The sequence below is a fragment of the Fimicolochytrium jonesii genome, assembly GCF_025526975.1.
Source record: "Fimicolochytrium jonesii strain JEL569 chromosome Unknown EV422scaffold_6, whole genome shotgun sequence".
NCBI classification, from domain to species: Eukaryota; Fungi; Chytridiomycota; class Chytridiomycetes; order Spizellomycetales; family Powellomycetaceae; genus Fimicolochytrium; species Fimicolochytrium jonesii.
In genome coordinates, this window is record NW_026515673.1 from 17,438 (window position 1) to 29,457 (window position 12,020).

The window sequence follows — 12,020 nt, forward strand, 5'->3', positions numbered from 1 at the left end:
CCGCTGTCCTCCAGGATCTGGAAAGATCCCCTCCGTACGTATGAAAGTAGCGACCGGTGGATCGTCGAGTACGTCGCAAGCACCAATATTGGGACCATTTTCCTCGCCACCACCAGCAAAGAAGCCATTAAGCACCGTCGGTTCCTACCTTTGCCCTATCCCGACGTGGATGCTGAAGGAACACTTGCGACGGAACCACCGTTCCCATTTCTGAAACGCACCTATCTCAACTTCACCCATCCGGTCCGAGTTCGCCTTCATCACGTCGGCACTGAAAGCCTAAACAACATCAAGTACATGGCCCTCACGCCTTCTCCACCTCCCGGTGTTGGGGCTCGCCTTCCTGAAGTTGCTGGAGAGCAGAGCTTTATCCCATGAATCACGAACGATGAAATGGCGCTTTTCTGGGCAAGGCACAGACAATACCATTGCGCTCGCAGGGGTGGTGTGGTTGTAAGTGCAACTGGCGAACTAAAGGGAGAGGAAGACAGGGGGCGTGGAGGTGCAAGTGGCGCCACAGGGTCATCAGGCAGCGCAGGCGCTTCCCGGGCAGTGCGCGGTGGGCAACACGGTGGGGAAAGCCAAAGCGAACGTGGAAGCCGAGGGGGTGATTGGGGAAGCATCACCAGAACGCAAGGAGCTTACCGCCCGCCGGACACGAACGCGCCCTGGGGATATATTGACGACTAGCGAATTGGCATTGACATGGCGGCCGTTACGGAAGACCCAGAAGCCTCCGATCCGGACACGGAAGAGGATATCTGGGCTAGAGAGGGTGGCAGGTGGGGGAAGATTTGGTGGAGTGGATTGCCGGAGATGTACCTGTGGAGGACTTTGATCCGGAATTGTCATTAGTACGCCCTCGCCGTCCTCGACAGTGATTTGTCTATTATCGAACTGATTCTCGTTTTAAGTCATTCATAAGTTTAGGTAGTTGCTAACGACGCTACCCGTGTTTGCTATCCACGCTACCCTTTAAGCACACATACTCTAGTGTGAAGTGGAGGGTAGGGTGGATAGCAAACACGGGTAGCGTCGTTAGCAATTCCCTAAGTTTACTATGTTTAACCCTTTTAAGGGGTTCCCGTCTTAAGATTGACTTCGAACGAAGACTTCTCAGCATCTGCATCCGTTCGCACGCTCCCTTTCTTTTGCCGACAACAACTGGTAGTAAGGGATCCATACTCTCTCCGCATGACCTGTGAGTGCCACGAAGGAGGACGCAAAAAGCACAGAGGATTTTGGCACGGATGACAACATCCACGGAGTGCCGAGATGAATTTTCTCTACTGGGATCCGACGCCGCTTGTGATGTACGGCAATCTTGAGCAAGTACGGTTGGAGATGGTTGCTTCCGTCGTAGCCCATTGAAATGATCAGCTCCATTGCCTGTCCGCGCTTTTTGAGCTGCGGTAGGTCTGACCGTGCCGCCCATGGTGAAAATATGCACGTGGATATCATTATTCTCACCCCGCACGTACTGCCTTGCATCCTAAGCCGTGCCTGCCTTAGGGTAGGATGCAGCAACCGCACCGTGCACTGAGCAGAGAAAGAGACGTTAGTCACAGCAAAGACGGAAGGATGGGCAAATCCCGCGCACCCTTAATCCTCCGTGCCAGACGGCGAAATTGTTTTCACGCCTAATCTTCGCATGCGTCTCTATAGGCCCGCCCGCTTCGCATCTCTTGTATAAAACGAGGATGGAGCTCTCTCTGCAAACGCCACTGGTGCGTCATCGCTACTGGAGAACACGCTGAGCGTGATGTGTCCTCGTCGCGTCGTACCCAGATATCTGGCCATCTACTGTAAAGGCATCATCCGGCCATGAGTGAGATGAGTGCCCGTCTCCCTGCGCTTGCGCCTGTTTGCATGACAACCGTGAACTAGACTCATAAAGCTACAGTACTCGCCGGCTACGACCCTCGGGCCTCTAGAACAAGACCGTCGCTGTCCCTCCACCAGACCCTCGCCCCGGAAGTCGATGCTCAAACATGTCTCGTCACGGTCGCGTCTCCCGACTCAACGTGTTGCAACAGGGCGGTTGTATGCACGACGCCCATCATCAAGACCGCCATTGCAACGTCTCACTAGCACCCAGTTGATAATAGCTGTTCCACAACCACGGTCGTATTCCTCCGTGTCCAAAGACGAGTCAAAACCAGCCGCTACCAAACGCCCACCATTCAGGCTTCACCTTGAAGAGTCCCCTGGACTTTTGGCTACAAAGACCGACAGAGGCGATCGGGAGCAGAACGAGGTACCTGCCAGTTGAAGCGCTGCACTCTATATGTGCGGGTTCTGACGATTGGAATTTGGCGGTTTTGGTCCTAGGATAGATCCTCTTACGCGCTCCTCCAAGTGCCGTGCCCTGAGGATCCCGATACGACGCTTGATGTGTATTGGTTTGCCGTATTTGATGGGTATGTAAGAGAGGAATGTGGTGCTCTCGCGGGGTGCCAGGTTCTAAGTGCATCCCATCTCAAACCCGCTCCTCAAGCCACGGCGGTAGCGAATGCTCCGAATACCTTAAATCCCACCTCCACACCCATTTCTCCACCGTCACCTCCATCGATCTTCAGTCCACGCTAACCGAGCTCTCCACCTTTTACAACCGTCCATTATCCGTAACCCACCCCCCACCGCCCCACACCACCGAACATTCCAAATGGACAGACCCACTCACCCTGCAACAGCGCCTGTACGTCGCGTTCCTGAAAGCCGAGTTGGAGTTCTTCAAAACCCATGACGGGAACGCGGATAGCGTCGGCTCAACGGCCTCGGTGGTCGTCATCCGCCCCATCCATCGGGACGAGACCACCTCCCCCCCATCATCGTCAACAGGAGCAACAGCCCGCACCCTCGACACCCAAACCATCCATCTGGACCTCCTCATAGCGCATCTCGGCGACTCCCGCATCCTCCTCTGCGCCGGGGATAAAGGCATCGCGCACCCGCTGACGACCGCGCATGTCCCAAGCGTGGAATCGGAGAAGGCCAGGATTACCCAGTTGGGCGGGTTTACAACTGCTGTGCCGGTGCCGACGAGTGAGGGGGATGGACCGGGGGATACGGATTCTGCGCATCATCGAGCAAGGCGTGGGGAGGCCGTCAAGGAGTTTCCATCGTCTACAACAACGTCGTGTTCCTCGTCCGATTCTGCTGCAGACCAACCTGACCCATCCTCCTCGTCATCGCCCCCCGAACTCGTCCTAGGCGCCCTCGCGGTCTCCCGCTGCTTCGGCGACCTCAAATTCAAGAAATTCGGCGGAGTCATCGCTGAACCGCAGATTGTCAAACGCACATTGGATCACCGGCACAACGCGGCGTTCCTGTGTCTTGTTACGGATGGCGTCAGTGGCGTCGCGTTTGATCAGGAGATTTGTGATGTGGTGGGTTTTCAGGGAGTCACTGCAGATTTGCTTCGTGTGTTTGGGTGCCATGTAGCGGGATACATTGGATGTTTGACTGAAAGGTGGTGTTTGTTTCTGCACAGGTCAAAAACGCACCTACACCAGCCCAAGCCTGCGACGCCGTCATCAAACTCTCCGACTCGCTCGGGTCCACAGATAACAAAACGGTCACCATCGTGCGATTGCCGGGCTGGATGGGTCCTCCAACGAGCGCCTCCCAACCGTCCTCATCCTCCTCTTCCACATCATCTGCATCTACAACACCGTCGGCTCGGGAATCGATGAGCGGAACGACACCCGGTACGCAACCCTCCGACGAGCAGCCGAAACCAGACACCCCGGCCGGGGTGGACATCACCCGCGAATCGCGAGCGCAACGGATTGAGAGCGTCGCGAGTCGGCGGAGAGGGTGACCGTCATACGGCGGGGGGCGGAGTGAGAATGAGGGGGGCGTCACTTAGGGAGCATTTGCTTCCCGTGATGGTATTACAGAACGGTCCTGGTGGTTCTGGCTCCGTAAACATCACGTGCTGGTGCGCTTCCTACAATCAATATCTACCACCCAGTCTGTCATTTCAATACGATGTGAAAAGTGAGATTTCCGAAGCTATTCTGGGTCCCAATACGCCGATCTGAGCTGAGGTCTTGTTTTTGAATCAAAGTCTGAGGTTTTCCCATCTCACTAATATGCGTGCTTAGATCTGAGCTTTCCCCCGTCCTATCATGGGCGTGGGGGTAAAATATCTGCGAAGCGCCTCCAAACTCTTCGAAAAACCGGCAGATCCACATCCTTTTACTGTCCTTCCACAAACCTCACCCCGTTCCGGCGTACGCACCGGCGGATGCATGCGCGGGTTTTGCATGCTGTCGTTTCGGGCGCCGTCCAGGGTAGAACTGTCGCCAACCCAGCGATTGGTACCGACTGGATCTGTCCTTGTCCATCGCGTGGCGCACGGGCGTTGGCACGGTGCCACCTCGCCTCGCTGGTTGCAGTTCAACACCCACGCTCCCGGCATCGCATGGCCCGCATTGCGCCGCGGCTCGTGGAACCTCACGCATTCTCAGCCACCGCTCGCAACCCACCCTCAACCCCTCCACGCTCCAAATCAAACTGACACCGCATAGGACAAGGTTCGCCGCCGCCGTTCTCCCCAAAGCGTCCGACCGGCCGGGGTCATGGCGTCCGCAAAGGCGCGCGGATGCTGTAAACCCAGATAAAGTCGGGGTCGGTGAATATTGGGGGCTTGTGCTCGTACCGGAACTCATTGGACGGCTTCTTCGGGGATGGGGGTGCCCGACGAGGTCGCGGCCGCGGCGGGTTAGTAGCGGGCGGGCGCGGAATGCGCAGGGTGATGACATTTTTTTTTGGTTGTTGCGGGGTGTGGGGTGTGAAGATGGATGAGGAGGTTGGGTGGTGATGACCGGGAAGCTAAGTGAAGTCGGTCAACGCGTTGGGCAAGATGACTTGACACTTGCGCCTTCCGGCTACCTCTGGGCATTCCATATGCATGCAAGGAAGGGCATGGCTTCGCAAAGTCTGCCTGCAGCATAATCATCTGAGCTTGGGTCTAGATATACACGGAATGCATCGAGCCGTGCGTCGCTGTTATGTTGTTCTTTGCAGGCGTGCTCCTTTCACAATGTTACATATGTATAGATATAAGGATGCCACTGCGGACTACATATGTACTACATTATCAACAGTAAGCATCAGCCTGCCTCCTCCTCTTCCTGCTGGGTTCCGTCCTCCGAAGAAAGCTCCGCTGCAAGGGAGAGGGAGTCCTTCCTACAGTAAGGGCAAACACGCGTGAGGCGGGTGATGAAAGCAACGTCACGGCTGTGAGCTTTTGAACGCAGACGAAGACTCGCAAATACTCAACAACAGCAACAGCACACGATGACCGCAAACCCACTCCCCCCCTCCCTCACCGCTGTCCACAGCGCTCTTATGGCTCAAAACTCGCAAAACACAGGGAAGGCCGTCCTCGCAAGGCCCTCGCTCGTCGGTAAGTCCTGTCTCAATTCTCCCTCCACCGATGGCGTGTTATCCTAATCCCCACGCCAGCCCAGATGCCCTCGCAAACCTCAACACCCGGCACTCCCGCCATACTCACCCCAACCGTGTCAGAAAGCTCCTTCTGTGTCCTGCCCGAAATAGACTCGCTATCCGGTCTGCCTCACAACCTCCAACAGATTCTGCGGAATTTGCCGTTTTTCCCACGCGACGCCATAAACGCTGAGGTTGTCAGTTCGGGCATACTTGACGAGTTTCTGACCGAACTCTCGAATGTGGTGCATGTTAGGAGTTTTTGTGCTGGGGATGTGATTACTCAGGAGGGGGAGAAGGCGAGAGCAATGTTTTTTCTCATTAAGGGTGAGTCGCCCGAGCGTGTGAGGCCGAGGGAGTGCGAGCGGACCGAGCCACATTGCGCCAAAGGCGCGGGATTCCCCTCACCGCAACTCTTAAGGAGCCTCAGCGAGCGTCAGAGCTTTTGCGAGCGGAGCGAGCACGACATTGCGCCAAAGGCGCAAGATTCCCCTAACACCATTCTTAGTGTGAGCGACAGAGAACGGTTGCTATTTTAGACCCCCGTCGTCCTTGATGATGGGTTGATGGATGGTTGATGGTTGATGGTTGATGAGTTGATGGGTTGTTTGTTGGATGATGGTTTGATGGGTTTGTCGCTCACGCGTTCTTCACTCACCATAGGGATCGTGAAAGTTATCAGTGAGGATGGTGAAATAAATTTTGCGGAGCTGAGACCTGGTAGTTATTGTAAGTGTCTATCCTTCGGATTCTGAAACTCTTTTTGAGCATGCATCATCTCATGTCAGGAATCTGTTCATAGTCGGGGAAATCGGGGTACTATTGAACATGAAACGAACGGCAACAGTAGCCGCCAAAACCAAATGCGCGTTGGCCATCGTCACCTCCGAGAATCTGCAGTGCAAACTGCAAAAGTACCCGCAGATAGCAGAAATAATACGAGGGCAAGCGAATCAGAGACTGGAAGAGACACGGGCAAAGCAGGAAAAAGCGGGGATACGGCCGGAAGCGAGGAGTTCGGAAAATTCGGCAGAATCCTTGAAGGTAAGGAGACGGGGGCCGTCCATCAAAGTTAAGGCATTAGTAATGACGCAGAACATCCATCCAGTTTGAACGAAGCGGATCGTTGCGGGAGCTATCGGCATCACGAGCAGCATCGCGGCGCCAGTCCGGCGATTGCATCGGCATTGTCGGAGTAGACACCGCCAGGCCGCTACAGCAAAAGCAAGGCCTTGGATCCTGCGACGACTTCTCCATCTCCCCCATCATGATATCGGAAGATCTGCCCGATTTGCAGCCTGCACACAGCGGGGTCCAACCCCCGAGCGAGCCGACGGAATCTGCGTCGGAGGGGCTGGGCACTTTACCGTCCAACATGGCGGCGAATTTCGCGAACCGGTATGGTGGACGCCGGAGAGCGTCTGTCGCGGTGTGGTCCGACGACCGGTTGATGCAGTTCGCTCAATCCGCGAATGACCGGCACGAGGTGTGTGAGAAACACGTCGCGAAAGTGTCCTCGATCTTAACGCAGGGCAGCACAACCGCAATAGGCATGGACATCTCCCCCGCACTTTCCTCGTCACCATCACCGAACACATCTCAGGAGTACGGCATCCTCGGCCGGGAAATCATGACCCGCATTCTCGGGTACCTCAACTTCCGGGCGCGGATGCGGATCCGTCTCGTGAGCATGCAGCTGCTCCGCCTGCTCCTCGACCCGCGCGCGCAACTCACCACCGACGTCGATTTATCACCGTGGCATAAACGCATCGACGATAAGGTGATTGGCAACGTCGTATGCTTTTGCGGGCAGACTGTCCGTAGCTTGAGTCTGAGGAACTGTTGGAGCGTGTCTGATAAAGGGCTCGCTGCGATCGCTCACTATGCCGGGTCCGGCCTGGAAACGCTGTCGCTGAACAGCGTATGGGATATAACCGACGCAGGCTTGGCGAGCATGGCGCGGATGTGCGTGCAGCTGCAAACACTGGATCTGAGCAACTGCAGGAAACTGAGCGACTCCGGCGTGCTCAGCGTTCTGGACGCGTGTCCCAAAATCGAGTGTCTGACGCTATCCTACTGCAAGTTCCTCTCAGATAAAGTGCTGAAACACGTCAAATGGAAGGCTCTAAAACGTCTCAACCTCCAGCGATGTACGGGGATCCGCGACGACGGGTTCGCCAACTGGGTCGCGATCGCCTCCCAACCCTCCCCCGACGAAACAACCAAACAAGACGGGAACCCCACAACAACCGACGGCAGCGACAACGAAGACGACACAACAACATCCCAAACCCAACTCGCCTCCCAACGCTGCTTCTCCATGCAACTCGACCCCGACCGCATGATAAACGACGAAGAGTCCCGTTGGGGAACCCCTTCCCCGCTCACCGCCTCCCCTGTCCCAATAACGGGGTTCGCACTCCAAGAACTCGTCCTCTCAGACTGCTCCTTCCTCACCGACACAACCGTCACCTCCGTCGCGGCATCCTGCCATCGACTCCAATACCTCTCTCTCTCCTTCTGTTGCGCGGTCACGGAGGACTTTGCCGATAAATTAGTCAAAGGGTGCCCGGACCTGCGCGCACTGGATATGTCCTTCTGCGGAACAGCAGTCACCGACGCCAACCTCCTCAAACTCGCCCAGGGCCTACGCGCACTCGAGCGTCTCTCCATCCGCGGCTGCATCCAAGTAACCGAGCGCGGGATCATGTATCTCGCTAGGTACGCGCGGTGTCTGCGGATGCTGAATGTGAGCCAGTGTAAGAATGTGACGGAGGAGAGTGTGAGAAGGACGGGGAAGGGGTGGCGGTTGTTGACGTGTCAGGGGTTGGTGGATGTGGATGAGGCGGATTTCAGGAACGCGGAGCGGGGGAAGAGGGGGGGACGGAGGGAACGGGCTAGGGCTTCTACTGCTTGAGGGGGGGGGCACGAGATTGATGCGGAACGCACCGTCGTCAACTTTCTGCTCTACCGGATCTCGCCAACCTGTCGGGCTGCGGGTCTATCTCCCGCCCGCCCGCTGAATTCATATCCCTCTCCCCTGGAAACGCATCTCCATGCCCTCTCGCACCAGCCCCAATCCCGCATCCCATCGCTTCTGCGCGCACCCGACGTGCTGTATGATTATTCGTCGCCTCCACCATCCCTGGATTATGTTTTGGAATTATGTCTCTTGTGCCCCCTCTAAAATTCGTATTTTTGGGTTTTTGCTCGCCTGTTTCAACTATGAACGAAATCAACCTCGCAGCGTCGTCACAGCTTTTATCGACATGTCGGCGAAAAACGTCTTTTTTTTTCTTTTCCTTATCACGGTATCTAGTGAACGAACCGCTCTCCATGTCTCAACCGCCTTCGAATACACCGCGGGGGCGGGCTGAACGCAAGTTTGCGAAAAAAAAAAAACAAAAAATGGGAACAATAAAACGGTTGCATCAGCGTATCAGAGAAGCACACAACGAAAATGTAAACAAAGGCATTATGCTAGAAAAAAGCCCGTGCGCCGGTCGCGAGCGTCCCTAGGCTATGGGAATCTACGGTGAGGAGTCCGGGTCCACTTGTCCTGCGCGTTGTGCCCCCCGGGGGTGTTTCCGGGGGACGTCTGTGTGTTGTGTGTTATGGGTGACGGGCTCAAAAGGGGTGGGGGGGAAAGTACGGGAACGCCGCATGGGAAACCCGAACCGCCGGGTGATGTGGGGTACGATCTCCTCAGTCTACAGGTGTACGCCGGGATCCTGCAGCTCGGGCAGGTTGTAGTACAGCTTGAGTGAGTCTGGGTTGACGAGTGTTCCACTGTCGGAATATGACGTTTAGGATGAGTTGCGGTGTGTGTGTGTGTGTGTGGGTCAAAGAGAAGTGTGAGATTGCTGGGGGTGACGTTACCTCGGGATGACGGTTTCGCCCGAGATGATGCGTTTGACTGCCACTTCTACTTTCTTGCCGTTGACCGTGTGCTGCGTAACCAGGGAGGGGGGGGCGAGTGAGTGGGGGGCTCACGAATGTATAGATGGCTGTTTGGGGTGTAGGTTACGTACCGGGATATCAGCGATGGGCATGATGACTGCGGGGACGTGTCTACAACCAATGCAAAGTAAGTGCCACCAATCCAGTGCAATCCAATCAATCCCGCAATGAAACCCCGGGGGGAAAAGCCCGCGTACCTAGCCGACAACCGGGTCCTAATAGCGGTCTTGATCCTCTCCACAATCTTGTCATCAAACACCTCCCCCTCCTTCATCTTACAGAACAGAATCACGCGTTCGTCCTCGCCCCGCTTCTGGCCCACCACAAGGGTATCCGCCAGCTGCGGGAACTCATCCAGGATGTTGTACAGCTCCGCGGAGCCGAACCGCACGCCCGCCGGGTTCAGGGTCCCGTCGGACCGGCCGAGCATGGTGACTCCGCCCGTCTTTGCGTTAACGTAGACAAAGTCGCCGTGGTACCATACGCCGGGGAAGCGGGCGAAATAGGCCGAGTGGTATTTCTCGTTGTTGGGGTCGTTCCAGAAGTAGACGGGCATGACGGGGAAGGGTTTCGTGCAGACCAGGTCGCCCGCGTCGTTTGTGATGTTTTTGCCAGAGTCGTCCCAGGATTCGATCGCCATCCCGAGACATCGGCACTGGATCTCGCCGCGGTACACGGGGAGGGCGGCGTTGTGGCCTGCGAAGAGGGAGACGATGTCGGTTCCGCCGGTGATGGAGCCGAGGAGGAGATCTTTTTTGATGTGGGTGTACACGTAGTCGAAGGATTCGGGCTTGAGGGGGGAGCCGGTGGAGTAGATGGTGCGGAGGTGCGTGAGCTTGTGGGTTATTATGGGGGTTAGGCGGGATTCTTGGAGGGATTGGATGTACTTTGCGGAGGTTCCAAACACTGTGATGTTGAGCTCGTCGACTAGATTCCAGAGGCGGGCTGGGGTTGGTTTGAAGGGGCTGCCGTCGTAGAGCACGATAGTGGCGCCGGCGGCAAGACCGCTGATGAGCCAGTTCCACATCATCCAGCCGGTGGTTGTGTAGTAAAAGTAAACGTCCTTTTCGCTCAGATCTCCATGGATCACATGCTCTTTCAGGTGTTGAATCAAGACACCACCGGCGGAGTGCACGATGCATTTGGGTTTCCCGGTAGTTCCAGAACTGAAAAGGATGGCGAGAGGGTGGTCAAAGGGTAATTGCTCAAATTCCAGTTTGCGGCCGTCGTCGTTTTTCAGGAATTCGGCAAAGGTTTCACTGCATTTGGAACCTGTTAGCTCTATGTGGACCTTCCATAAAAGAGATATGATGCGTACCCATGGCGAATGGAAGCGGCATCGAACGGGCGGTCCACAAACGGCACAATGACCACCTTTTCCAGACCTTCTAAGCCTGACGGATGGGAACAAAAGGGTGAGCTTCATGGTACAAGAATCGCTCAAACAAATGTTCCAAGTCTACTCTACCATTGACGACCTCGGTAAGCTTCTCCAAATGATCATGCGCCTTGCCATTGTACATGACAGCATTCACAGAAAACAAAATCTTGGGCTTGATCTGCGTGAACCGTTCCAGCACACCGGTCGTTCCGAAATCGGGCGACGTGGACGACCAGATGGCTCCTATGCTGACAGCCGCAAGGAATATGATGACCTGGGGAGGTTGATATGTCAGAAACGACGCCCGTCGGAGAGTGAGAGGGAGGGAGGGATGCGGGTCATACCGTTTCCGGACAGTTGGGCAGGTATCCCGCGATCCGGTCGCCGGCGGTGACGCCCAGTTTGCGCATCGCTGCCGCACAGGCACGGACATGCTCGTGCAGTTGTGCGTAGGTGATCCTTGTCAACGCTTCGCCTTCCCCTATTCAGTTTTCCGTGACGCGCATCAGCAACAGTTGAGCCCAATTTCGGCAAGTCAGTCGGCATTGGGCATGCGTACCTGCTCCAATAAGCGCAACATGGTCGTCTGATCTAACGAGCATGTTTTCCGCAAAGTTCAACCGCGCGCCCTGTAAAACCAAAACGTTGAGTGAGCGATGCAATGCTCGCGAACCTCAAGCATTCTCCTCGCTCCGCTCAGTCCCAGCACCCCGCTTCACTCTCCCCAGTCCACCTACCATAAACCACTTCGGTATCTTATTCATCGGAACACCCTTCTCCAAGATCTACGCATTCACCAAACCAGCGTTTCAATCAGTCATCATTCCCCAAAATCCGCGGTAACAGCATAAAAGCATAATCCTCCTCCTCTCCTCTGCGCGTCTTTCTTTACCTGCTCGTACCCGACCGAACTCTTGATCCCGCAAAACTCCCACACGTCCGCCCAGAACTGCTCATGCTCGGTCACGGACCATTTCCAGAGGCCCTCGTAGTTGCCTAATCAACCAACCAAAAAGAAAACCTTAGTTAGTGTGCCCTTTCATTTTTGGTAATTGGGTGAGTCCCGGAGACAGTTACCGAGTGAGACGTGATGCTTCTTCTCGACAAAGGTGCGAAACCGCTCCATGTTTGTGTTTTCCGGGTGTGCGGGTTTCCAGAGCATGGCTGGTTGGGTTAACGGGGCGGACATTTTGGGGTCTGCTGGTGGTTGTGGTTGTGATTG

The 12,020-nt window shown here is 55.7% G+C and overlaps 5 protein-coding genes across 5 annotated transcripts; 3 read left to right on the forward strand and 2 right to left on the reverse strand.

Annotated features, from left to right (window-relative positions):
• Window positions 1-1,991: 1,991 nt before the first annotated feature.
• EV422DRAFT_504925 (phosphatase 2C-like domain-containing protein) lies at window positions 1,992-4,046 on the forward strand (the record flags this gene model as incomplete). Its single annotated transcript, XM_053068456.1, has 7 exons — window positions 1,992-2,043; window positions 2,109-2,257; window positions 2,332-2,420; window positions 2,498-3,389; window positions 3,494-3,710; window positions 3,903-3,943; window positions 4,008-4,046. The coding sequence occupies 7 exons, from the start codon at window positions 1,992-1,994 to the stop codon at window positions 4,044-4,046; spliced, it is 1,479 nt and encodes a 492-aa protein (XP_052927029.1).
• On the reverse strand, window positions 3,995-4,929 carry EV422DRAFT_381047 (uncharacterized protein). Its single transcript, XM_053066775.1, has one exon. It carries the CDS (start codon window positions 4,767-4,769, stop codon window positions 4,224-4,226), a length of 546 nt encoding a protein of 181 aa, XP_052927030.1. The 5' UTR covers window positions 4,770-4,929; the 3' UTR covers window positions 3,995-4,223.
• Window positions 4,930-5,214: 285 nt separating this feature from the next.
• On the forward strand, window positions 5,215-8,393 carry EV422DRAFT_381018 (uncharacterized protein). The gene is made up of 5 exons (XM_053066774.1): window positions 5,215-5,416; window positions 5,476-5,784; window positions 6,121-6,186; window positions 6,260-6,501; window positions 6,566-8,393. Exons 1-5 carry the CDS (start codon window positions 5,308-5,310, stop codon window positions 8,372-8,374), a joined length of 2,535 nt encoding a protein of 844 aa, XP_052927031.1. The 5' UTR covers window positions 5,215-5,307; the 3' UTR covers window positions 8,375-8,393.
• EV422DRAFT_381103 (uncharacterized protein) lies at window positions 8,394-9,136 on the forward strand. The gene is made up of 2 exons (XM_053066777.1): window positions 8,394-8,959; window positions 9,054-9,136. The coding sequence occupies exons 1-2, from the start codon at window positions 8,623-8,625 to the stop codon at window positions 9,077-9,079; spliced, it is 363 nt and encodes a 120-aa protein (XP_052927032.1). The 5' UTR covers window positions 8,394-8,622; the 3' UTR covers window positions 9,080-9,136.
• A 31-nt stretch (window positions 9,137-9,167) lies between these two features.
• EV422DRAFT_494168 (uncharacterized protein) lies at window positions 9,168-11,960 on the reverse strand (the record flags this gene model as incomplete). The annotated part of the gene is made up of 11 exons (XM_053067721.1): window positions 9,168-9,246; window positions 9,337-9,407; window positions 9,489-9,528; window positions 9,615-10,676; window positions 10,736-10,811; window positions 10,886-11,072; window positions 11,143-11,279; window positions 11,358-11,427; window positions 11,536-11,583; window positions 11,691-11,794; window positions 11,876-11,960. The coding sequence occupies 11 exons, from the start codon at window positions 11,958-11,960 to the stop codon at window positions 9,168-9,170; spliced, it is 1,959 nt and encodes a 652-aa protein (XP_052927033.1).
• Between the last annotated feature and the right edge of the window lie 60 nt (window positions 11,961-12,020).